The sequence below is a fragment of the Apteryx rowi genome, unplaced genomic scaffold (assembly GCF_003343035.1).
Source record: "Apteryx rowi isolate R43461 unplaced genomic scaffold, aptRow1 scaffold_49, whole genome shotgun sequence".
Taxonomy (NCBI): Eukaryota; Metazoa; Chordata; class Aves; order Apterygiformes; family Apterygidae; genus Apteryx; species Apteryx rowi.
The window spans coordinates 230,743-256,766 of record NW_020450749.1 but is presented as its reverse complement, the minus strand read 5'-3'; the positions used below and the strand labels follow the sequence as shown (position 1 = coordinate 256,766).

At 37.0% G+C, this 26,024-nt stretch overlaps 1 protein-coding gene across 1 annotated transcript in view; it reads left to right on the top strand.

Annotated features, from left to right (window-relative positions):
* Positions 1-26,024, top strand: part of PLEKHA7 (pleckstrin homology domain containing A7) — a 158,659-nt gene that overhangs the window by 948 nt on the left and 131,687 nt on the right. Inside the window, exons 2-4 of the mRNA XM_026078999.1 lie at positions 113-189; positions 390-447; positions 1,417-1,514. Coding sequence (XP_025934784.1) covers positions 113-189; positions 390-447; positions 1,417-1,514 — 233 coding nt within the window. The remainder of the gene's footprint in view (positions 1-112; positions 190-389; positions 448-1,416; positions 1,515-26,024) is intronic.

Sequence of the window (26,024 nt, the reverse complement as noted above, 5' to 3'; positions counted from 1 at the left end):
CGGAGGGCGCGGGGGAGCCGCCCGGCTGCCGGCCGCGCTCCCTGCTTCGCCCGCCGCTGCCCGGCCCCGCGCAGCCGCTAACAGGTGCATGTTTTCCGCTTCTCCCTCCTAGCGACCTGGCCCGCGCCACCACTTGGCTGCATCCGCGCACCGGGGAGCCCGTCAACTCCGGCCACATGATCCGCTCAGGTGGGTGCCCCGGGGGCGGCGGGGAGGCCACCCCCGCCCCGCCTCGCGCCGCGCACCGTTAACGGCCGCTCTGGGGCCGCACCCCCCTCCCCCCCCCGCGGCCAGAGAGGCACCTCGAGGGCACGGGCGGAGTTCTCATCCCTTCTTTCCCTTCCTTTCTTTCTCTCTCTCTCTCGTTCTCTCTTTTCCCTCCGCTCCAGACCTGCCCCGAGGATGGGAGGAGGGGTTCTCGGAGGAGGGAGCCAGCTACTTTATCGAGTGAGTATTTTCCCGGCCTGGCGCGGCGGTTGGGTGGCGGGGGGCGTTGGCGGCGCGGCCGCCGCCGCCGGGGCTTTGCGCCACCCCTTCCCCCCCCGCGCTTAACCTGGCCTTTTCGCCGCTTTAATGATTAACGCTAGGGAAAGTGAAAATGATGTGCGTGCTTTCGGCGGCGGACGGGGAAAGTTGGCGGCTGGGCGCGGGGGTTGTGGTGGGATCGAGGGGAAACGCAGGCTCTCTGGATTGCTCCCCGCACCCCACCCCGCCTTGCTTTCTCAGGGGCAAGCAGCAGGTTTCCCCTGGGGGGAGGCTGGGTGCCCCCCCCCACCTTTGGTGTTTGAAGTGCGGTTTGTGGCAGGTGGAGCGTTGCTGCTGTGTTCGGGTAATGGTTGAAAGTGGCAGCTTGTTTTTGTATTAAACGGCAAGTGTTTGTGGATGCAGCACTGCGAAGTTTTGCAAGTCGACGGCGCTCAGCCTCTCATCCAAGAGGCAGGGCAGAATGGTTGAACTTGCTGTGCTTGTGCTGGTGGTGGCTGTGGTGTCTTCAGTGTAGTGTATCTTTTTCAGAGAGCAGTTAAAAACTTGAGATGTGCTGTCTGTTAAGGCTGTTTTTTTTTCTATGAGATGCGATTATGTTGTAATAAAATACAATAATTGAGAGAGAGCTTCTTTCAAGATTAGCATAAGGCTTTTAGGAACATAAACAGGAACATTTTAGGAATGTAAGAATAAAAGTTCAATCAAATCAGTGAACTTCTGGGATGCTCTGGATATATAGTTACATGTCACTTATAAGGTCTCTCCAGATTTCCGAAGGAAGATGCACAGTATGATTTCCTGGAATTCATAATTACTAACATAAGGGGTTGCAAAGTACTCGGACCACCGCATTGTTTCAACACAGGGCTGGAAGGGACAACCTGGGTCATTAAGTGCAGTCCCCTATAACTGTTGGCAACTATGTGATAGATGTCTATTTTTGAAAAGCCTGCAGGGCACTCCCCAAAACTCTATGGCAAACTTGAAATTTATACTAAAGATCTAACTACAGAACTACAATGTGCCAGGTAAAGAAGGGAGTGACTGAGGGTATTGTGAATATCTCCAAGAACAGGATGTGTGTTAAATAAAATTCTGGATGATCCCATAATGTGTATCAGGCCCTATCCTAAACAGGTGGAAAAAGCCCAAAAGTTCCTCTTTGACTGACCCAGAAAATTCCTTCCAGAGCCAGACTGGACAATTAGTTTGCCCTCAACTTGTGAACAGGAGATATCAGCTGGGCATTGAAGAGAAGCTGAATGCCATTTATGGCAGCCACTCTTTGACTGTGGCCAATCTCCGCTGCCTCAAAAATAAAGAAAAAAAGATCCTTCTGGTTCCACAGATAACTAGTAAAATCCTAAAATATGATATCTGTACACAATGTAATTGTAGTATAAACAAATGAGATCATTTCTGTAGATACAACACAAAATTATTCCTTCTTCATAGGAATATATCTGTTTGTTCTGTCCCTTCTAGCAGCTTACTACTGCAATTTTAAATCACTTTAGATTCCTTTTCCCTGCTGCTTTGTTTAGAAGACCATTTTTGTATCTTATTTGTCAGGTGATCAAAAAGCTTCTAATGTCTGGCTCATTAAATTCAACTTGTGTCCAGTTTGTTGTCATTTGAACTTGGGTTAATAGTGTTAACTTAAATTGGAATTGGTACAGGAAATGAAATATGGAATAGATTGTGTATTTTATAGAGCAATCAGATAAACTTGGCCATCTTACTTACTCCAAACAAAACTTTGAGAGGGGCAATGGTATTTTTTGACATAAATCTGTTCAGCTGTACTGCTTCAGACCAAAGGTTCACCTGATAGGCATCCTCTTTTCATCACTGCTGAAGAGGATAACCTATGGAACGCGGCATGTGGTGTTTCCTCTAGCGCTGTTCGAGCCTTTATATTTTCAGCTCGGAGGCTTCCTGAACCAGGTGGGGTTTCTCTGTTTTTCTTCCATGAACATGTTTAGCTCCCCTTGTGGTCATGCAAACTTCAGTATCTGCAGCATCTTTAGGCAGGGAGTTCATAGCTTGCTACTCACTTTTTCCATTCTATATTGCCTCCGCCTGATGAGTTCTCAGTTTGCAGAAAAGGTTATTGGTTCCTAAATGCATGATTTCACATGCTGTGCTATTAAATTCCATCTTCTAGCACTCTAGTTGCCCCAAACCATGAGCTCTTTTGTATAACGATCCAGTCCTCTTTGTACTGGTGATAGTTTCCAGTTTGGTGTCATGCACAGAAATTTCATGAGGGCATATGAAGTTCTTACTCCTTGGCTACTAATGAATTTATGAAATTGGATCAGTCAGCACACTGAGCTCTGTGGAATGCTGCTAGTAATATCTTTCTGTCATGATAATTTACAATTTTAATGTAACCTATTGCAATTTTCTCTATAGTCAATTCTTACATTACTTCTACTTTGAATAATTTTCTATAGGATGCTGTATCAAACTTTTTATTTAAATATATGTAGGCTAACTTTACTTATATAACTGATTTCTAGTACAGCAGTAATCAAAAGGTTAGACTAGTTGGATATGAGCTATCTTTGATAAAAAAAAATATTGTAATTTATTCTACATTCCATTTATTTCCATGTCTTTACTTCAGTACTCTAGGCTTGAAACATTGTACAGTAAAACAGACAAAGGTTTATAAGCTGGTCAAGCTTAATATTAAAACCAGATAAGCTTTTTTTCCTCCTTTCAGCTAAATGAGCCAGATTCTTTGTCCGATCTTTTTAAAAAGGGCTCTCTATCCGTTGATCATCCTGTAGTCCTTCTCTGCACCTCTTGCAATATGAGGTCATCTTTGTTGCATATGGGTAGACAGAATCATGCATGGAGATGAGCTTTTGTGAAACTCTTGAACAACCAAAGTGCTTTCTTGGCTCTAAAAACTTCTCGGCCTTCTGCATTTTAGCTTATTTGCATTTTTGGGAGGACACCCGCATGCACAGCATGTGAGAATGCTACCGGTTGACTGATAACATCAAGATCTTTCTTTTCCTCTGTTGCTTTAGCTGGTAAGACTGTAACTTATATTAGGAAGTCATGTGTGAAGCTGCATTCTAGTTCTTCCTGTTTTGGCACATCCAGTTCTTCCTGAATGATCCTCTCTGTATTGGTGATTCTTCTTCTTTTTTTTTTTTTTTTTTTTTGGTAGTGGCAAACTCTATTAGCGTAGTCCTATCTCTTATCCTAAAATCACTAATTAAAACAAATGACTAATTAAAACATTAAATAAATGACCCATAACTGATCTTTGCTGATTGCCATTTGGTAGTTTCAGCAAAATCTCACTTTTTCTTTTGCAGCTTATCTCCAACTTAAATAGCTTGTCCTAAATGGGAAAATGGGATTTTCATATGTTTTACTCTGTTTTTCCATATACATAACCTCAGCATCTTTGTTGCTCTGAATCAAATAAAGGCACAGCTTAATCAGCTTTACTCAATGTAGATACTGATTATTAATGACTACAATTTGATCGCCTTTGCTAGTCAACTATGAGACTTTTTTCATATATATGACTTATTTCCTCTTTCACTTTGAGTGACAAGGGTGTGTGCGAAAGAGCAATTTAATTTTTTAACCAAAGAATGGAGTATTCCATTTGCTTAGTATGCCCACTTTTGATCCATTTCAAGAGGACTATTGATTTAGGAGTGATTTTAGGACTAGATGTTTCTTTGCCTAGTAGTATCATAGCTCTTGAGTTTCCTGAGTGTGAGTGCTGAAGACAGCTTGAACTACTTTTTCTTCTTTTTTTGTTCTCTCTGATGTTTTTGAAGTATGTTCTATAGGTTGGGCAACTGCTTGTGTCGGAGGCATCAAAGAATGTTGTTGCTGAGCACACTTGTGGGGTTGAATGAAAACCTATAACTCTTGCTCAGATTTATTTCAGGTGGTTGACTTGCTGATGTGAAGTAAGTCTAGTTGGCAGAGCCTCTTGTTGGGAGGGAGATGTGACATGCAGGGAAAATAGTGACTGATGAAAAACAGTGCATGTATGCATTATAATTCAGGTTTTTATTTCAATTTGCTTGTTATCTTTCGCTGATCATCCGAACTCCTGGAGTTGGAAAGCATTGAAAATCTGGAGTATTTTTTGTTACCTTTTCATAGCTTTGAAAGATTGAGGTGTGTATTTATGTGGAACGATCCATTCTTCCAGTGTTAGATATCTAGCTGTGACTCAGTGTTACAAAAAGTGTGCTGCAAGCTTCCGAGACTGTTTTAGAATGCTGCAATAATACTGCACATCTCAAAGATAATATTGAATTCAAACTGTAGCCTAAAATCAAGAACAAACAAGTGGAAATCAGCACTTAAATAGCTGAAGCTAACTCTGTGTTGATTTATTTCTGAAGTCAGTTGTTTCATTTGGAGCATGTCTGACTTGGACTCTTCCTCAGGTAAATCGGTGAAGAAGAAACAGAACTCTTAACCAAACGGCCATGATTTGTAGCAATAGCCTGTAACTGTTTGCAACTATTACTACTTAATACACCTTTTATTTAATCTTTCCAGTATGTAGAAGATATGCATGGCGCATGTTTCAAGTATTTGGAAATATTCTTGCTAAAAGAGTGAAGTACGCAAAAGTTGTGAATGCTAAACTGAAGGCTGCCTTTGTAATTTTAATTCGGCCATATCTAACACTTGTATTGAGATACCATGTTACTGAAAACTGTACAGGAGCTCAGATTCACCCGGTGTGGGCAATAGGTTATACCCAATTAATGGCTATTTAATCATAAAACCTTGAAGGGGAAAAGGCCATCTGGATTATTGAGTCCAGTCCTTTTGATTACCTGTGAGTATTGTTTTATAATCTCATTAACTAATTTAATCAAAATGTTTCTTAAGCCCTACAGAACTTCCTGCTTTTCCTGCTCCTATTAGAATGCTGAAGACTGCTTCTCTTTAGTGGTATTTTAGGTGGGCTAAAGCACATACTTTAGTATGTGTTGCAGAGCCTGGTCTATATACAATTTTGTTTCTTCCTTCTTGTGCTGTTTTCTGTGATGGTTATTGCTGTAGGAATAAAACATCTGGAGCACTCAACTACGATGAGTAAAGAGCGGTGATCCCCCTTATAATGAGATCTTCAATATAGATGATGTTCTTTGTGTTTTTGAACACACGTGCTTGAGATAAAAGGTCTCAGTGTTAGTATCTGTCTGTAAGTATACAAAATAATGTGAAATGCACCTGTGAATACCTGTGAAGAACAGACCTATGAAGTACTTCACTCTCATTGCTGTGTGTAACCAGTTTGAGTTGTATGGAGTTCCTAAAGTAGAATAAAAATTGTGTAGCTGTGACCACATAAACTCACCAACAAAAACTGAAGAAGTTGCACTGTCATTAGAGAATTTGAGGGTAGTCTCTGGCAAAATGAAAGAACTTTGTGTGCTGTAAAACTTTGTGGAGAATCTTTTAGGGGAGGAAACCTGGACTGGTTCCACAGCTGAAGGGTAAAGCTTCAGTTTGGATAAATCTTGAGACAGAATGTATGTGGCAGATAGAGGCATAGGTTATGATTTGTTACTAGAATTCAATCTAGAATCCTCATGAAGAGAGTAGATTTCATTGAGGTAATTTGTACTGATGGAAGAACAGATATAAAATTAAGAAGTAGCAGAAAAATGCTAGAATTAGATTTTATGTTGAAACGTAAGGGGAAAAATCTGTCCCATCCTGCAGTTTTGCTGAGATGATAGATGGTCTTTAGCGGCCTCTACTGGTTTATTAACAGGAAATTAGGCAGTGAGAGAAAAGATGGGGATGAATTTTCATTATTATTTTTAATTGTTAAGAAAGTGTTCTGTTAGGGAGGTGTGGGGGGGGAAGAACTATATACAAAAGTAAATTGCATTGCTTGTAAGAGTTTGTCTGCATCTTTCCTCTTGTCCCTTCTTCTCCAGCTCTGGACTTGATCATACAGCGTGTTTAATAAATCGTATTGTGTGGGATGGCAGACAGAACTGAGATGGGAATATTGGACTTGCTGGGTAGATATGGCAGTGATGTTTCTTTCAAGTTGGGAAACACTTAAATTTCCTCTTTTGATGATCATCAAAAAAGAGAGACCACTACTTAAAGAGTGGAGTAAATGCTGAAAGATTTGTATGCAGGCAGAGAGTTTGCAGAAAATTGCAGACAGCCGGGTATGTACTTTGTAGTTTAGCTCCCAGAAGAAGAAAAAAAGGTGCCTGCTTCCTGAGATACAGTGTGCCTCCTGGAAGGGCAGGTTTGGAACTGTGAACAAGGAAAATGCTGTGTGTGGTTTGATTCAGTGATGTATATGAAGAGGAACATTGTGTGCATTCCTTGGAGAAGAGGGGGAAAGTGTGTGAGAGGAGGTGCTGTTTTTTGTTTTGTTTCTAAAGCAAGGTTGCACCAAAAGGCACTTGGCTTGTTTGTCAATCCCTGTTTGTCCTTCTTCGAAAATACACACTTGTTGAAAAACTAAATATTGACTACCAGAGAAGCCAGCAAGGGTAACAAACACATTTAAAGCATAGTTTCCATTAACTTGAAATGTTGTTTTGAGTGCTGAGCACTTCTGAAAATCAGCTTCCAGAGTTTCAAGGTTCATCTGGGAAACAGAGGAACATTCTTTTGTTCCAGTCTGGGTTATGTGACTTGCTTATATTGTAGCTCACGAGCAAGGGAAAGATCCAGTTTCTAGAGCTGCCAACATCCACTTTGACTATGAGATAATTCTTTGAAATTCCCCATTTTGTTCATTGTATGTTCTGTAGTCTTTAACATAAAGCTGTCAGAAAAGCTTCAACCGTTCAGCCGCATTCCTGAAGTAGACTCTACGTTTGTGTTCACTGAATGTGTGTGTGTAAATATGTGCGTGTGTTTTGGGGAGCTGCATATTTCAGTGAGGGTTTTAATATTTCTGAAAGTCTCTCTAAAATGTAAAGATTAAAAATAAATACAATTGTATAGGTATAGATATAATCTTAAAAAGTTTTGATAATCTTGTGTTAGATTTCAGACTACTCTTCGAAGTGTGTGTAATATCTAGGACACCATATCAGATTAGGAAATAGATCATTTTCAACACTTACAATTTTGTTTTGTTGTTTACTCAGTAAGTATCAAAAAAGAGACAATTACATTTGGGACAATAGAATCTTTATATTAATACTACATGTTTTGTTGAAGAGCATTGTTTTAAGCTCTTGGTAGCCATTGTATTATCTAGCAACTGGACCTAATCAAAAGGATTACTCATGCAGACAAATCTATTACGCAAGATGTTTTTGTATTTTATCATGGAGAAAAAAAAGTACATTTTCCAAATGAATCTTGCAATATTAAACAATCTTAGTGTGTACTTCGGTGAAAATAGAAGCATATGCTTTGAAGTACATGGGTCCAGTTTTTTTTCCCTGGTTATATGTTCTGCACTTTTCTATCTTTCCGTTTGCTACAAATGGATTATACTAAAAATGAGTTTTTACCTCACTACTGATAAAAGTTTACCATTATCTCCAAATATTACATTTCATTGGTACAGATGAAGTGTACTGTTTTAGCATTACAGTGCTGCATCCCTGTGAGCACTAACTTTAATAACGTAATGTCACATTTGTTTAACATCACTATCCACTATGACTGTACGCTATAATTTACTGTTAAATCTAATTTATTTTGTTTGTGCTCCTAGACTTTTTTTATGATGTAGCAAACATGCTAGTTGCTGCACAACAAAAAACATTGACCTTGGTGTGGATGATGGAAAAGGATGGGGCTAAAACATCATGTTACTTGTAGTTTTAGTTGCAGCATTTATGACACGCAGTTTTACAAAATCTGCTCTGGGATTTTGTTCTCAGAAGCAGAACTCTTAATTTATAAGCAGATTTGTAACTTTAAAAAAGTTAAAATCCAAAAAGAATCTGGTTAAGCTCCCAACCCTTCTCTTTTTGATTGTCTGCCATGTAGTACTTGGCAAGCATATCACTGACTTGTCTGGACAGGTACAAAAGCTTGTTACCAATACACAGTAGGTATGTGTTTTTCTGCCTGAAGTGTTCTCTATCTAAATCCTTGTTTTCCTCGTTGTTTACCTGTATCTTTAAAGGCTTTGTCCTTAGCTTGAAAAAAAAAAAGCCCAAAACATCAGACCTTTTGAAATGAGTTTTGGATATGCTGGTGAAATGAAGTGCTTGAGTAGTCCCGAATTTTATTTTATTTTTGCAGTGTTCTGTCAAGCAAAGACTCTTATTTTCATTTACTTTCTAGAGGCCAAATATCCTGAATTAGGGACAGAGTGCTGAGCATTTGGTAAATGCATGTTCATTTTGAACCTTGTTGTTTCTAATTGGTGAAAAGGTAATTCTTCAGGAGCACTGTGTAGACTGAGATAATCAAATATGACTAAGCAGCAAAGCAGGCTGTTAATTTTCTACTTTATTTCATCTGAAAAAAAGTAAAGTTATTGGCCTCTTGCAATCTGCATATTTGTTTCAAAATGTCATAGTTGCACATTCTTCAAACTAGAAAAATACTTAAGCAGAAACTTTTATGTTTACTAGTTTTTTTTTTCCCAGTTATTTCTGTCCTTTGTCTAGGTGGAAAGAAGACTAACTTGGATTAACTTACAATATTGGTGTTAATAATATGATGGAGAACAATGAAAAAGTAGAAATGCACTATTTGTTTGTCAGGGTAAATCAGAGGTTTTTGGGTTTTGGGGGGGGATAATAGGTGTCTTTTTAAGCTGACTTCTAGGTGTGTTTTAGATGTGTGGTCTGCAGGTTTAACCTCTTAATGCTCGAGTTCAAGGCATACTTTGGATCAAAGGGAAAGAAGTTGTCATTCTCCTAATACCTAGAACAATAAATCTGTTACATGTATTTCATCAGAATGTTTAAACATATCTGGAGGCAGAACAATTCTAACTGGTAAAGCAGCATTAATATTTTTTAAAAATATTTTCCTGAAGATCAGGAGCCGTAACATTAGCTGTTTGCATGGGGAGAAAGGACTGGCAAAATCTAAATGGATACAGAGGTGATGTTTTTGGTTCAAAACCATGTCCAATTGTCAGAGTTAAATTAAAATTAAATTATGAAAAGTTTTCTGCAAAATGGTGAAACCCGCTTTTCTTAGATGACTGTTATCAGTCACTTGATATTTATTGTTACCATCTCAAGATATCAGCCCTTCTAAACGTTATGTTTTGTTTTTGTTTTTTGCTGGTGCTGCATACAGCTGTGAATATACTATATAGATAGCAGGTTTTCTGTGAAGAAGAGCTGATCAGCTTAAGACAGCAAATGAGATATCAGGCTTGTGTACTGTCCGTTTTTGTATCTCTTAGGCAAATGTTTGTTTATATTTTTAGAGATTCAATTGCCAACATGCCTTTTTTTTTAATGTGAAGTTGTTGCTTTTTTTCCAGCTAAGGCAGTGATCTTGTTAAATGGTTTGGGAAAATATCTTTATTTCCTTCCTTACAAATCATAGACAGATGCTGTTCTTAAAATTCTACTTTTGTGTTTTACTTTTTAGCACAGAAATACTTGCTACCTGAAACTCTTTTTCAGATGGTGATAAAACTTATTCCTTTGATGTAGTATATGCTTATCACGGCCAAATATTCAGTTTTGAATAGTCTGACCTCTTTTCTTTTGCTCTTCCAGTTAGCTATAGTGAGTTGCAGTTTAAGTTCTTTGATAAAAATAATGACCAATGGCTTATTTTAATCTGTTTCATAGTCAGTCGTTACATGAAATTCTTTTAGTAAGCAGGTTACAAGTATTGAATTAGACTTTGATACACTCATTTATTGGTTTGAATCCTTACAGTTAGAATGTGAAGTGATAAATCTTGAACTTTATCAAGGTTAATATCAGTGTAACATACTTTTTGATGTCACTGCCTGAGTTTTTCTTGCTATTAACTTTTTTGAGAAAGTGGACACAAATCTCCAACCAAAACCTCTATAAAAGAGGGTTGCGTTTCCACACCCTTGGAGAATATTGAAATGTGTAAGGAAACACTAAAACAACTGCGACTGAAGGTGGAAAAACTGAATCTGAGAAAGAAGTAAAACAGCACTCATTTTTATGACTTCTAGTGTATTTTCATCTGCTGCATGTTCTTCAGCGTGTCGTTGTTGGGCATGAAATTGAGGTTTTACATAGGGATTTTTATTGCAGTTGAAGGAGAAAAAAAAAATCACAGGTAGAAACATAAATTGCAGTTACTGCTGAAGTAAACGTTACTGACCCAGAACATCCAGTGTCTAGATTAAACTTAAGGTATGGAAATATATGATTAAGGTATTCAAACATCTTTGATAATACCCTATATTATTGTTATGCAGTAACTGTAAAATTGATGCAGAGTAGTCCTTGCCTACAGATTTACAAATAATATTTAATTTTAGATTCTAGTAGTTTTCCTTCCACATACTGAGCGATGTGAAATGCTGCCACAATATTAGTGTTTCTGTGAGGTGATCCAGAGAATTTCAATAGAAACGTCTTCAGGGTTTGGTATGAAATTTAAATAACTCTAGTACATGGTTGTTGGATTTCTGCAAGGAGACTTGCAGTCACTTACGTATGCTGACTTCAGTAAGCAAAATGGGAGCTGAGCTGTGCATTTCCCTTGGGAGGCTGCAGAGTCGGACAGCAGCTGAGCTGCAGCTGCGGTGTCTGAACCAAGGATTCCCAGAGGGTTCGCAGTGCTCGCTGCGTGTTAGTGCTGCGAACCTGTCGGCCCAGGGGCAGGATGTGCTATGTGGCAGGCCCAGCAGCTAGTCCGTGGCTGCTGGCCCTTGTGCTGGGCTGGCAGAATCTGCTGTAATGCTGCCAGTTTTAATAATAATAAAATAAGCATGCCCCAAGCATTTGAAGTTTGAGAAAGCACTGTTTAAACTGAATTTGCCTTGAACAGGTTACCAAAAGAGAGGGAAAGATGGGAAGTATTTGAAGATGTAGATTAGTGAATTGATAGTCTTTTGATATTGACTTTTGGATATGTCCCTATATTCACAAATTATAAAAAGCTGAAGCATTTTGAACAGACAGCAGTGTGAACCTGAAAAGGCTTGCGAAGTCAGATTAAGCATTGCCTGAAATGTTTTAAAAAGAAGTAGCTGCAGGTTATATTTTGAAGTAATATAGTTACAAGAATTTTCAGGTTGTCGATGTATAAAAGAGAATTTTGTTTGTGTGGGCAGATGAGAAGACTTAAAAACTTACATTTATGCTATCCTACAGCTATTTTTTGAGTGGTTTCTGTCACTATGATGAGGTAAACTGTATAAAGGCCTATTACATTTTTGCTTGGGAATAGAACAAAAAAGTGTATTTTTAATAGATATGGCCTGCTAGTGAATATTATCTTTGTTTCCTTTAACAGGAAAATTTCAAATGGCTTATTTCTGATGAATTGTTGAGATTTACTTGATTAGAAACATGATAAGAAGTTATATCAACAAACTTAATAAGCTGATAATTCCAAACTACATAATGCCAGTGTAGTCTATTTGAGAATAAACTTTTTGACATCAACATTTTATGTTTTCACCATAATGTTAATGATAAATTAACTTTTTTCCTTTCATCTTGTCTTAGAAATCCTATTAATAAAGTAACAAGTTTTCTAATTGTGATCAGGTCTGCATAATGGTTTTTGGGTGAAACTGAGTTGGAGAAACATGCCAAGAATGCTGTTCTTGGTGAATATCAGCATTTCATAAAATGCATAGGTGAAAATATATTAAAAAAAAAGAGTATGATTATGTTTGATCAATTTAATAAAGTTATTAATCAAGTGTTCTGTGGCAAGGTTTCTTGGTTCTGCATGAGCATAGAAATCTGAGAGCCTGACCTCTGCAAATACATTAAAAATTAGACTTTTATTGTATTATTCATTTCTGTGTTTTATTCATTCAGCTCAGCAGCTTCCATGCCAATTAACTTGACATTCCATTTATTTTGGCTGCTGAAGTTTGTACAGAGAATGCTAAATTGCAGCGTAATACTTGTCTACTGGGGAGGTGACTAGAAATACGAAGAAGGTATGAATTCAGAGTGCTATAGTCTGTGAAGAGTGCCCAAGTGAAGAATTAGAGTGGACTAGTAGCATTAGGAAAGCCCTTATGTCTTCAGCTGATTTGAAGTTGATGTGCTTGTTCCTGCGTAGTGTTGTGGCTTTATATAGGCTGAGCTCTAGTTCCAAAACTATGAAATGTTTAGCAAACATCCAGACCTACCATGTAGAAATTAGTTTGTTTAAAACCAAAACAACCTTCCTGGAAGCTTTTAACTATTTTGGAGGTAGATAAAACCAATTTCTACCTAATAATCAAAGAAGTTACTTTTTTTCCAGGAAAGTGGGGTCAGTAAAAGTTAGTATTAGTTGGAACTGCTGTGTTCATAAACAAAATGACTTCTATGTGTGAAATTTACCCTGTTTCACAGTTGAAATAGTTTTGATTACTTGTAGTGGTTTGTGTAATGTTTTGGGTTTTTTTTTTTTGAATTTGAAGAATTTGAATGAATTTGAAGAAATTCTTCAATGGCTATTTCATGCTGCAGCAGTGTTTCCATTAAATGAATGTTTGGTGATCTGGAGTGGAGGTCACAAAACAACTCAAACTGTGGCAGCAAATATGTGGATTGCACTTTAATTTCACTTCTGAAGTGAGCTAAAATAAAATGTCTTTCTTTTTTTGTATATGATAGAAATGGATTTTTTAATTTCATGATCATTGATTTAAATAGGAAGTCTTCGTTTTATTTTCTATTTTCAAGCTGGTTTTAATCTAGAATGTTGCAAATTTGTTCTTTCCTAGCTGGTCATGAATTGAAAAAGAAGAATGAGCTTAAGTACTTTCCTCGTAGTTTTTGACAATTTACGACATAGCTGTTAGCTGAATAAGAAGAGAAAATATTTTCCTCTGTGCTTGCCCAGAAGCTAAAGCATTAAACAAGCTTTTGAAATTAACTCTTGTACCTCTGAACTACTTTAACTTGTCCATGACATATGATGATATTAAAATGTGGCACTTCCAATGTGGTAGGAAAGATTTGTGCAATAAGGTAATATTGAAATAACAACATATGCATATGTTTTGAAAAACTACTACGGCCTCACATCAAGGTCTTCTGACTTACCATCTTCATAGAGCAACATCAAAAATGCTACTTATTGAGACAAAAGGCTTTGAGGAAGTCTTTCTGTATTGGGTATTAATGCTAAGAAAAAAAATTATATTAAATATCTGAAAGCTTTGGAAAACAGTAGGAGCAGTTCTAATACAAGTCTCAAAATTTATGCCATTTCAGCTGTTAAAAAGGGCAGTCAGAGCTTGCCAGTAAACGTTTAGCTTATAAATGTGTGCCTGTTTTTGATTTTTTTGGCATGGACCTTTACCACTGATTGGGGTAAAAACTCTGTCTCTTTCTACTTAGCTCTCACTGGATATTCAAATAGACTAGGGTAGCTCTTACAGTGGAACTTTTAATGTTTTTAAGCTGGTTAATAATGCAAATGGATACATAGTGCTCAACAGATTACGTACAAACTTCTTACTGTAATTGTTAGACATGAAATACCACAGGAGGGGAATGTCCTTTAAAACTTGCTACCTCTAGCTTGATATTTTTTCCCCAAAGATGTTGAAAATAGTTCTTACAGGCCAGGAAAAACATCTGTGTATTTAGGTAATGCATCTTTGGAAATAAACCTAAAACTATAGAAAACCAGTTGTTGGACTACAATATGATGTTCTATTGTGGAAAGCAAGTGCTTGCATACAAATGCTTGGAAAAAATGCAGACCAAACTGCTCAAACGCTGCTGCTTAGGATGCACCTATATATTAAAAAAAGTCAATGTTTCCTATAAACATAGGACTCTCCTTAGGTTTCTTGCTAAAGAAGCTTATCTTAAATGTTACTGCTAGCTTTTTCCATGTGACTTGCATACCTCTATAATGTGTTGTCTTAATTACTCGGAGTAGCCGCAAACAACAAAGGGACCTATAGTAGATGGCTGAATACTTGGCGTTTTTACAGAACTGGTACTGCAGATGATGTAGACAATGTTATTGATGGGAAAATATTCCTACTTTGTCAAGAGCACTGTGAGGTACAAATGTGAGATACCTGTGGCCAGCAAAATTTATTTAGACGTGCACACACTGATGTGAAATTCGGAATGACAGACCTTCTTTAGCATTTAACTGCTCAAAGCTTCTGAGGAGTTATTTCCTGTAGGGCCTGAGAAACAGCCTGCTCTGCCTGAAGGTGTGAGCCGCTGCTCTGGAGGGGAGACTTGCTGAGTCAAGATGGGTGGGTACCGTGAATTGAGAATTTCCACCTAGGAACAAATGAAGAAAGGGCAGGCTAAGAGTGCTGCAGACGTCCTGAGACAGTGCTCAGGTTTGTGATCTAGGCTAAGTTATGGAGAGAGTAATTTTTGTTATAATATGCCTGAGGAAGGCTGGTTTGAGATGAAGCCTTGCAAGGCTGCGTCTGGACGGGTTGGTGACTTCTCTATCCCAGTCTTAGGTGTGGCTTAACAGCTATTCTAAGGTATTAACGAAAAATGATTTCTTTTTCTCTTTTTGCCCAACCCATCCTGCTCCTTCTGTGGGTGTGTACACACATGTATTCTTTTTCTGATATTCTGCAGGCAGTGGGAGAGGATTAGAGATGACTGTATAAAAGATGTTGGCTTTGATCGGTTGGGATCTCGACCAGATACCTAGTTTTGTGTATCTTCCTGTGGGTTGGTTTCAGTCAGTGTCTGATTGCTCGCTTTTCCTTTTAGGTAGCAAGATGGTGAAGTAGAGAATAGGCACATCCTAGCATAAGTCTGGAAAGGAACGTTGATTTATCTGGTTCAAAAGGGATGGAAACTTGATTGATCTTGGAAAGAAAAGGGTTGTTTTGTTGGACTGTTATGCCTAGAAGAATGTAGCTTAATGACACTTGATTCTTTTCTCTTAGGGAATCCTTACTGGAAATGCTGCATGAGCAGAGTGATTGATCAGAAATACCCCAAATCCTACTAGTTTTCAGTGTTGTCATGCTGCACTGGTAAACTGTTTTGTCGTTCTGTGTAGTTCCTGAATTGTCTGAGTAAATTTGCACCATGGTTAATGGGGTTTTGTCCCAAGGAATCAACTTGTATGTTCAGTGGCCATGATGTGTTTGTTTCCCTGACCATTGCAGAGAAATGTTTTGTTGCATTTGTGCATTCCGTCATCAGTGGGGCCTCTGAATACTACAAAAATAAAAAATAATAAATCCACTGAACATTGCATGCAGCTGACTCTTCCCAGGGAAACTTATGCCTCAGCTAAATACAAAGCAATTTTTGAGTGCTCAATGACACTTCTCAAAAAAAAATTTTTTTAATTTTCATCTGTGCTGTCACTGATGAAGTGATAAGTGATTTCAGTAAAGCTTAAGTGATAGTTTTAGTTAAAAAGAATTGTTTTTATAACATCTTTTATTTTTAATTTCTCATATAATTTGAAACTTTAATTGAAAACTTTGCAGATGCCTTTTTATAAACCAAACATGGAAGGTTTCTGTCTCAGATGAGAAAGTTTCAGATATTCAAGTCACTGAAGTGTTTTAATTGTTATGTTCTAAGGTTGTCTAAATATTGCAATTGAAATTTTGGTTTTGGTTGAGGGCTTAGAATAGGTTCTGAAAACTTTTTTTCTTTCTTTTTACACTGATGTAAAAGTATTGATTGGATAACTTGTGGAATAAAAAGTTTTTTTTCTCTCAGACATAACACTTTCAAACTTGCCTTTTCAGTCATTTGTTCTGCTGAGCAGTGCTGTTTATGTCATAACTAACGCTACGTGTGTTTGTAATGTGCAAGTATTAATGAAATACCATATTCTTGGCTGTTGTAGATTGATTGGCTGCTGAAATACGGTATTCCTGTGCTTACCAACAACTGTTTCCTACTTCAACAGTGTTTTGAACAGAGTAACACCTTTCACATAGACTGTTTATGTAGGAGCAAGACTATGGAAACAAGCTGTTAGTGGCTATCCTCATGAATAATCTGGCATACTGCCCAGTAATTTGAATTGCCATCGGTTGGGAAAATGCAGCCAGGAGTGATCTGTTGAAGAATGTGCTCTTAACTGTGCTGTATTGTAGATGCAAGATGGGAGATCCCCCCCCCTCGCTGGGCGCTGGGATTTCCATGCCTGTTGAAATTTGGCCTCAGTTGAAAGGCTTTCTTAGTGTTTTTGGTTTACTTGCAAATGAACTGCTACATTAGTGTCATTTTTGCAGACTAAGATAAAAAACAGCAAAATAAAACCTGTGTGAAAGAGGCTGCTTTCAAATAAAGGAATTGAAGCCTCCACAGACACCTCTACTATAGAAAAATATGTAGTGTGCTAGCTTTGCTTCATGGGAAAACCAATCTTCTGTGCAAGTTCAAGCATTCATTCAAATAGTTTTGTTTGTTATACTCTTTCCTGTCTCTTATTTTAGTTTGAAAGTAAAAATAAGCCTGTAGAAATACATTTTTGTTTTTAAGTATTTTAGTTGAATACAAAAATTGAGGACAAAGTCTGCAGGGTTCTGCTGTGCCACAAGGGGGCATTTTTGGTGCCAACTCTGCAAACTGTTCAGTAAAGGAGGAAACGTGCTTTTGAATCTTTCACTTTGGATGAATTCATCTTGAAAATAAAATAGAAATGATGCTTTTATATTCCTTTGTTTCATAACTAAGAATAACTTAGAGATATTATAGTTTTCCCAGTTAACATGGAATAGATGAATAAGATTTTTATAATTACATAAAGCCTAAGAATTCAAAATAAAACAAAATTGTCGGATTCATAATTTTGTGCGTGGTTAAGTTAAATTAAATGATCTGTTGACTTGGTATCAATTACAAAGAATAAAGTTGGACATTGAGGAAAATATGATGCTAGGCCTGTTTCCTTTTTAGGTTGAGTAATTTTTAATAATGTGGTTCAATGTGAAAGATTGTGGTTATAAAAACAGTGTATCCTTTTGTTTTATACGGAATACAAGACTAATAAAACTAGAGGAAGTGCAACTGGAAGTACTGTAAATACTAGCGTAAGATAGCCTTATGCTAACATTTCTAGCATTTGCATTTTATCACTGAAGATGAGTGATAATATTGTAAATGGCGAAATAGTTGGACTTGTGTACTGTGTGTAATGAGTTTGACTTCCCGTTGAGTTCAGAGATGCCTACCTTTTGTAGTGGAATGGGCCGCAGTTTCTTACAGAAAGCCCTGGAGAGCTGCCTGTGGTTCTTCCTTGTGTGCGTGGATATGTATGCCATTGCTCCATCATGTGACTGGGACATGCGTGCACCTGTTACATGTGAGGGCATATACTCTTAACCACACGGAGGCATCCTCTGGCATGCACTCTTGTCAGGTGAGAGGACACATTAATGCACTTCAGTTGTTTGTCCTGACTCCCAAAGTTGTCAAGTGGTAAGGGGGCTTTCCTCTGATGAGAGAGATGCAGAAGCAGAATGCCAGAAGAGTTCTTCCAACTTGAAATACCTGTGTTTTTGAGTATCCCCCAGGAAATGTGGCAGTAAGGAACAGCATATTAACCAGATGAATTGTTCTGGCAGGTTGAATTTCTTATGCCAGCTTGACTAATCTTCAGGGGCTTTATGATCTCACTGAACACAGAACGTAATTGTAGTAGGACTTGGTTTCTTTTTTTAGATCTGGCAATTTAAGTCTTGCTGACCATTGCTCATGCTTTCAGGTTGGTGAGCCAAACTTAGTATGAAGACATTTGCAAATACTAAAAAAGCAACATCGAATATTTGGAAAGTTGAAGCAAAAATTCTCTCTGCAGTGAAATTTGGCTAGATTGTTTAATGTAGCTTTTGCTCAATCAAATTGATGTTTAAAATGAAACATAACTTATTTCTATAATAAAGCTGTACATTATTAGCTTCAAAGTATTAAAATATCTTTAAGATTAAAAACAAGTATAAGCTGTCTGTCCATGAAATTTGTAAATGTCTTTAGCTTTATTAACTTCAGTTTTCTTTTTGTTTTCCACTGGAAAGAGAAAGTCTTAATTTCTTTTTGTTATTGACATTTTTTGCTATTACTTTAACATTCCAAAATACTCTTAATACATAAATTAAATTTGTACTGAAATTGCGCCTTTAAAAGTCAGTAGTTTGCTCTGTATCAGGGAGTTGTTTTTTTGTCATTCAGATGTACAGCATCTCCTAATACTCCCTCGAAGGATGGTTGAAGTATTTTGAATGCTTCATGTGAAAGGCTAGTGTGGCACCGGTAGTTCTGTTACATCAGTTAAACAGTGTGGATGCCATTCAGTTAGATGTGGCATGGTTCATTATGAAAAACATTCAGTCTTCTACTGAGGTAGTTCTCTACTGAGTTTTTTTTTTATTGTGCTGTATTTTTTTCTGAAATTTATGTCCTTTTGTATGTGATCTGCAAGTTTTTGTGACTTCTTGCTATCTGTTAACAAGATGACATCACTGTTTTTTTTCCTTTAAAAGAAAGTCTTTTTTATTAGATTTCTTAAAATGTATGTGAAAACAGTGTTGTAATGCACATGCTTTGAAAGAAAAAAAAATAGCAAAATGAATACATGCTGAAAAAAGGATATCCTGAACAGGCTTTTTCAGCTGGATAGTGCAGTGCTACTGTGTCTTCACAGCAATTGCATTTTGAGGGTGCTGTGGAATTTTAATCTTGTTGGAATGAGAAAGCAGCGCATGTGCTGGTAACTTCTATTGTTTGCCCTCAAGGAACAGTGTTGTAGTCATTAGAATTTATTAGCATTGGAGTGGCAATTAATGCTGAAAACTATTTTATGTATTTTTATTTTTAAACTTTTTTAGGTTGTTTTTGCATACAAATGCAAACATTGCCGGTTACAAACTAAAGCGCTACTCTTTCTCACTGGGTTACGGGCTGCAGTCATAAAATGTAGGAAGCTGGTGGAGATCTGGGTATATACTTGCTTTTAAGGAAATTCTTTCTGAATAAAAATGAACACAGGCTAAGTGTATTCAGTCTTTAGCTAGCCCTTCTTGGATTCTTAAAGCCTGTTCAAATAAGAAGTACTTTTGTAACTGGCACCAAGTAATTTTTTTGAAAGTCATAATTAAGGCTTTGCTTGTATTACTCATGGAATTCCAGTTGCTTTCCTTTATAAATTGTGCTATAGATTGGCGTAAACTGCAGGGGAAGCTTGTAGAAGTCCACAGGTACACACCTATGCAACAGATGTACTTGTCTGCAAATACATGCCTGACTTGGATCTCCTACTGTCAACAAAATACTTCAGGAACCCTTCTGTTCTAAATCTAGAGTCTGGGAGTGCTGACAAGCTGTGCTAGCTCTCTTTAAAAGCAAACATTCCCTCCCTCTTCCCACACATGCACATGTATAAAGGACAGGACTTAACTTTTGCATCAATGCAGAACTGCAGAACTTGTATTCATACACATGAGAAAAAAATCACACTGAATTTGTGGAAACAAGAGATACCAAATGTCTTGTCAGAAGTCATGTTCTGAATGCTAAAGTTTTACAAAGGTACTGCTGGTAGTAAATATTTCCAGTGAAGACCTGTCCAGCAATCAGACAGAAGATTCCAGGGAAGTTCCATTAAAACTTCCATTGTTCAAACTGGTAAAGCACTTGGGCACTACAATAAAGAGCCTGTTGTGCTAGAAAGTGTTTGCAGTCAGCCTTCTTCACACAAGACAATGATAGCATTTGTTTGTATGTGTAATGTGAATGGCACTTTTAAAGTAACGATGTTTAACTTCTGATGCCTTCAGAATGGCTTTGGAAAATAATATTTTCAGCTAATGTGATTTATTATCGAGCAGATTTTGCTTTATAGACTGAATATTTTTCATAATAGTTTTCTAATTTGACACTAACTTCTTTGGAAAAAACACTTATTGAAACACATTCTGAATCATATATGCTTTAAAACTTTAAACTATTAGAACAATGGATGATATTTTTTATGGTGCCCAAGATAACTTTACCTTTTTGCAACTCGTTTATAATGTGGGAGAGGGAAGGAATTGATGGAGGATATGTATAAAATTGAAGTGACTGTTCCTAAACATTTAATGGTTGAACACAAGGTTTTCCAAGAAGTACCTGGGAGATGAATCAGCAGCGTACTGTACAAATGAGCAATCTTTAGTCCCCACTGTATTTCTGGGTTTACCATTCTGACTAGGTTTGGAAAAAATACAGTAGATATCAAGACAATACAACATTACAGGATACAATTAGAGCACATCTGCTTTGCGGTTTAAAGACAGGACCAAATCCAGGGATGTTAATTTGGCCATGATACGCATGTTCCTCCTTTCATATCGTGTTGCCACTCTATTGCAGACAAAATCGTTTGTAGTACAGAGTAAAATGCCTCACCAAAGGCATCTTACTTTGTAACATTGTCTATATGGGATATTCGAGAAGGAGAAAGCAAGAGAGAAAAGGTTTATTTAACCTAGAAAAATACAGCTATTTGACTTAAATGAGATATCTTTGAGTATATTCCTTGAAATATGAACATGAAATATGAACAGTTTGCAGTTTTTGCACTTAAAATAGTAGAACAATAATAGAACAGTTAATAACGGTATATTTCAGTTTGCTTATAAAGTTTCTCCTGTTAATACTTAAAAATTAGGAGGATAATGAAGTTGATAAAGCCAATAAAAGTTGGGTTTTGTGGTACTTGGCACACACTTTTTTTAATCTCCATATTCTTATTATCTTTGGCACAAACTAAGTTATCTGTACTGTCTACTAGGGTACATACACTATCATAGGTGGGCCAGTTGCATTTACTGGATTGTTTCCCTGGTGATTATTAAAGGAGAAGAAAATCTTGAAATATAACAGATGGTGTCGTGATTGGTAAATCAATAAAAACATTATTTGATTATGATTCAGCTGGCTACCTTGACAGTACCTTTTCAGAATATGAAATTTCTTTAGCAGTTAATGTTCAAACTTATCATCCATTTTGTGGCATTTTTTAGGCTTTTTGTTTTTAAGCTAAATAATGAAAATAAATGATAGAATGTGTGTTCTTTTTGAATCTTGCTAGAATTCAGCTTCTGTGAATACTAAAACAGATCATTGTTGTTGCTGTTTATTTCTGAAGAATATCATGTTTCTCATGTAATGATATCTTAGGCTAAAATTTTGTAGAAAGATGGTTTGTTGTTTTTGTATAAGTGTATTTAATTTTATGTGGAAGACTTATGTAAACCATCTTCTTGCCAAGGTTTAGGTTAGTACAGCTTACAGTAGTACGGATGTAGCTGTTTGTTATGTCTTACCCCTTTTAACATCATTGTAGTATACTTGCTGTTTTGTACATGAAGACTTGCTAGGTCTGTGTAACTGTAGCTGAGATTTTGTGTGACCTTAAATTCAGTTGAATCACGTGACTATAATTAATGTGTGCCTCATAAGTTCCATTCAGTTATCTGGGTTGTAATCATCTGCAAAATAGTGGAGATACTGTATTCAGCAGCCACATAGAAGAAATGCAGGAACGTGTAAACAGGGAACTGACTTCTGTTGGGCAGTGCTGGAACTCAGTGGCTAGCACAGTGGCCTCCAAGATAAGAAAGCTGAGAATGTAACAAAGAAGGAAAAGGCATCAGTAAGTCAGAACAGGATTGCCTAAGGCTACAGGTAGAAGGAAATACATAAATAGGAAAATACTACAAAATGAAAGAGTAAGGTGTTTTATAGCAGTTATTTCTATCAGTTTCATAGATGCAGATTTGCCCGTTGCTCTCCCAAAGTTAGTAGTGAAGCAGTCAACTTCTTAAATAAAAGTCAAAGCAATGTTGGCAGTTTTGAGAACCTTATGTCATGCCTGTAACCAACTTCAAAATACACTTTTGAGAACCCGCCCCCCTTCCTACCAGTGTTGAAAAGCCAGTGAATCCTCCTTGACTATGGTGTTTTGCCAGAAGGTGTGTCATCCATTGTGATGGGATTTCTACCAAATTACCCATGAATAGTAAGCATTAACATATGTATAAAAAGATATGAGGTAAAAGGTGTCTGGGAAATAGAGGAAGATTTTAAGAAGCATGTGTTTATTGGCACACTAATAAATTAGCATACACAGTTGAACTGCTGAACAATAATTAATGGCTTTATTCAGATTGTTATTTTTAAATCTCATGCCTTGACTTTCTTCAGAAACTGTTTACTTTCTTTTTTTTTTTTTTTGTATGTTGGTGCACTCTTTGCATGCATGTCTACTGCAGTTAAGTTTTTGGGGGTATGTTAGTGGATATATTAAAACTGAAAGCTTGACTGTCAGAAGTCTGCATTTTAAAACAATATTTTTGTAAATGAAGCATTTCCACCTGTATGGTAAGTATCTTATTTTAACACACCCAAACATTTTGGTAAAGGGGTAGAATTTTAGACTATGTGTGAAGGCTTAAGACCACGAGTAAAGTTTTGGATTTTTGTAAAAGCCCATAATAAATGGAATAAGGAACAGAAAGACATTTTGGGAACTGTCTTAAAAAAATATTTTTCTATCGTTAACTAAATTTTGGGCAGGCTTTTTTTTTTTTTTTTCCCCTTCTCTTTCCAGATTGGAGTCTTATTGTATGTGACTACTGTCCTCACTGCTAATCTAGTACAAGCTGCAGTCCTGCCTTAGAAAATGGATAAATGCTCCTTGCCTAGACTTTTTGTGATACCTATTTAACCATTTAAAGACGTTTTTGTAAGATTTGGCATAGATTAGTTCTAATGGCAATTCTGGGTTCACTTCCTTTATGTTCTTAGATAGACCTAACATCTGATTCTGAGAGCTCTTATTTATTGTCCTGTCTAAAAGTTGCTCTCTTCAGCATCTTCGTATTCCTATCTGTAAGAATCTATTCCCCCGCATAATTTTGTTTGCAAAACACTTCCCCAAAGGCATATATATATATACACACACACACTCTTGTATACTTATACATGTATATTTATATATATACACTTGTCTGTGTGTATATATATGCGTATGTACACACACATTTAAAGCTTTTTTGTACTATATATGCAAGTTTTATGAGAGAAACAGGTATTCACTGATTGCTGTGTAGTTGTACGTGTGTAAGAATAGATACTGTGTAATTTGAGGGTATTCAACAGTAAGTTGATCTTGTCATTTAGATCATTTAGATATTGATGTAATTATTTTGGCAATTAATATTTTAACTTTTATTTCTTTTTAATGAAGTCTGAGAATACATGGCCTTGGCAGAATACATGGCTATTTAAAACAAACAGCCAGATAACACAGTTGTATTAAAAAATGTAAATTGGGAAGATTAATGCCAAATTTAATTTCTTTTGTCCCTTTCATTGCTGAGTTTCTACACTTGAAGAGGCATATTTTTACGCTAGACTACACAACTATAGACTACACAACTACATATAGCTCAAATAATTTAAATTATTTTTAATTGTACTGCAGTTTGTTTAGCATAAAGAAGCAGAGTGAAGTGAGACTTCTGACAGATCAACAGTGTGTAGAAACTAAGCATTTGCATGAAGTGAAGGTTCTGTGTGCGATGAAGAGTATTCATGAAAAATGAAGTATATCAATTTTAACCATACTTCATAATTATTGAATGTTACTTTAGTAGAAGTGCGGTTTTGCTTTTGCCTGTAGCATCTTCATTCCCTTTGTAATGTAATCCACTGAGACTGTCTTAGAAACAGTCTGCATTTGTACGCTGAAATAATTTCTGGTGCTGTCAGTGTAGCCCTTGCAATTTAGTATGTTAAATATTGAGATATCAGTGGATGTATGGGACTGAAAAAATCTGAAACAGTTGTGCATAGGCTTGTGCTTTCTGTAACTGACTGCCACCCGAGTCAGTTTTAAGAAATACAAAAGCTTGTTTACGACACTTGTTTGAATGTCACCAGTTTAAGGGAACATGAACAGGTAGACAGGTTATCAGATAATGGCTAGCTAACCTCGAGGGATGCACTGGGTTGATTTCTCTCCTTCCCTTATACTTCCCTCATATAAATGTTGTGAATACTACCTCCCCCCTTCCTCCCCCAAGTTCCTCTGCCTTGGCCTGATTTCTGTGTTGGCAGGCTTGAGTATCCTTCCTAAGTCTTAGTGATTTGATGAAGCTTCACAGTGACATGAAGACCACCTAAAGGAGATCCAGGGGCAGGTTAGCCGTAAAACCGATACTAATGACTAAACTCAAAGATGCATTGAAAAGGTCTTGTAAAGCCTGGTGAAACAATTTAAAAATACCCCACAAACAAGCTTTAAAATATACATTTGCAGGTCCACTGATTTCCTAACGGATACACTCATTTTTAGTTTCCATGTTTTATGAGGGTTGGATAAAATGTACTGATCTGCTTTCATTAACAAAGACTGAAAAACAAAATGCCAAACTCTATTTTAAATATTTTTTAATGTAACTAATGTTTTAAACATTTTTACTAATAAACAGTAGGTAAAATTATTTTCTTTAGTAAATGAACATATGACTTGCTTTAACATGCGTTTTTGCATAACTGACCACTCATTCACCTGTGCAGAAATTCAGTCTTAACTGTATTAAGAGTAATGTTTTGTCACACTTTAGATGATGGATTTTACCGTGTTTGCTAGTGCTGTACCATTTACTGTTTGCTGTTTACCTTTAAAAGAAACAAAAGTGAAAATTGAAGTGTTACAGAAAAGCATATTTGGAATCTTGCTGTTACCATGGATTGCATTTGATTCTTGCAATGTTGAGCTTTGGGAGACTTTTATGAATTTTGAAGTATCGAGAAGATTTTAAAGAGCAAAAGATGTATTTCATATTCTTGCCTTCTATGATGCCTTGAACAGGAGTGCTGAAAATGTGTTCTTAGTATTCCTGTCTAAAATTTGCTGTTGTGAATTACCTCCAATCTACTTTTCCAACAGCTTGTTTTCCCCCGTTAACTTTTTCATCTGTTCCCCTCCCTCCATTAGCTTTTTTTTTGTGTGACTTTTGTGACTTTTGCGATTCTTGTGAAGGTTCACTAGCTGCAGTTCTGCCAGGCGTTTCTTTGTTTATAGGTATCATGTTGCCTATAGGGAGCTTATGTTAAAAGGTTGATACTGCTGGGGTTCCTGGAGAGGTTGTGCTAAGGGTGTCCGCGAGCCACGTGTCCTGATAAGACCTTGAGATTTCAGCAGTCAAAAGGATTTGTTTGTAAAACAGAGCATCTCTATTCCAAAAGCTGTGCAGCCCAGCAAGCTAGCTTTGGTCTTGCCTGGGCTCAGTCATTTTATTGTTGCCCAGTTAGCAAGCTTAGCCAAATCTTGTGATGCGATATGCTGACTCTGTGGGTTTTCTGCACTACTTTCATGCATTTCTCATGTTTTTGTCCTGCTTTTGAAGCTATTAGCTAGAAATCGTACTAAAACACTGGTTT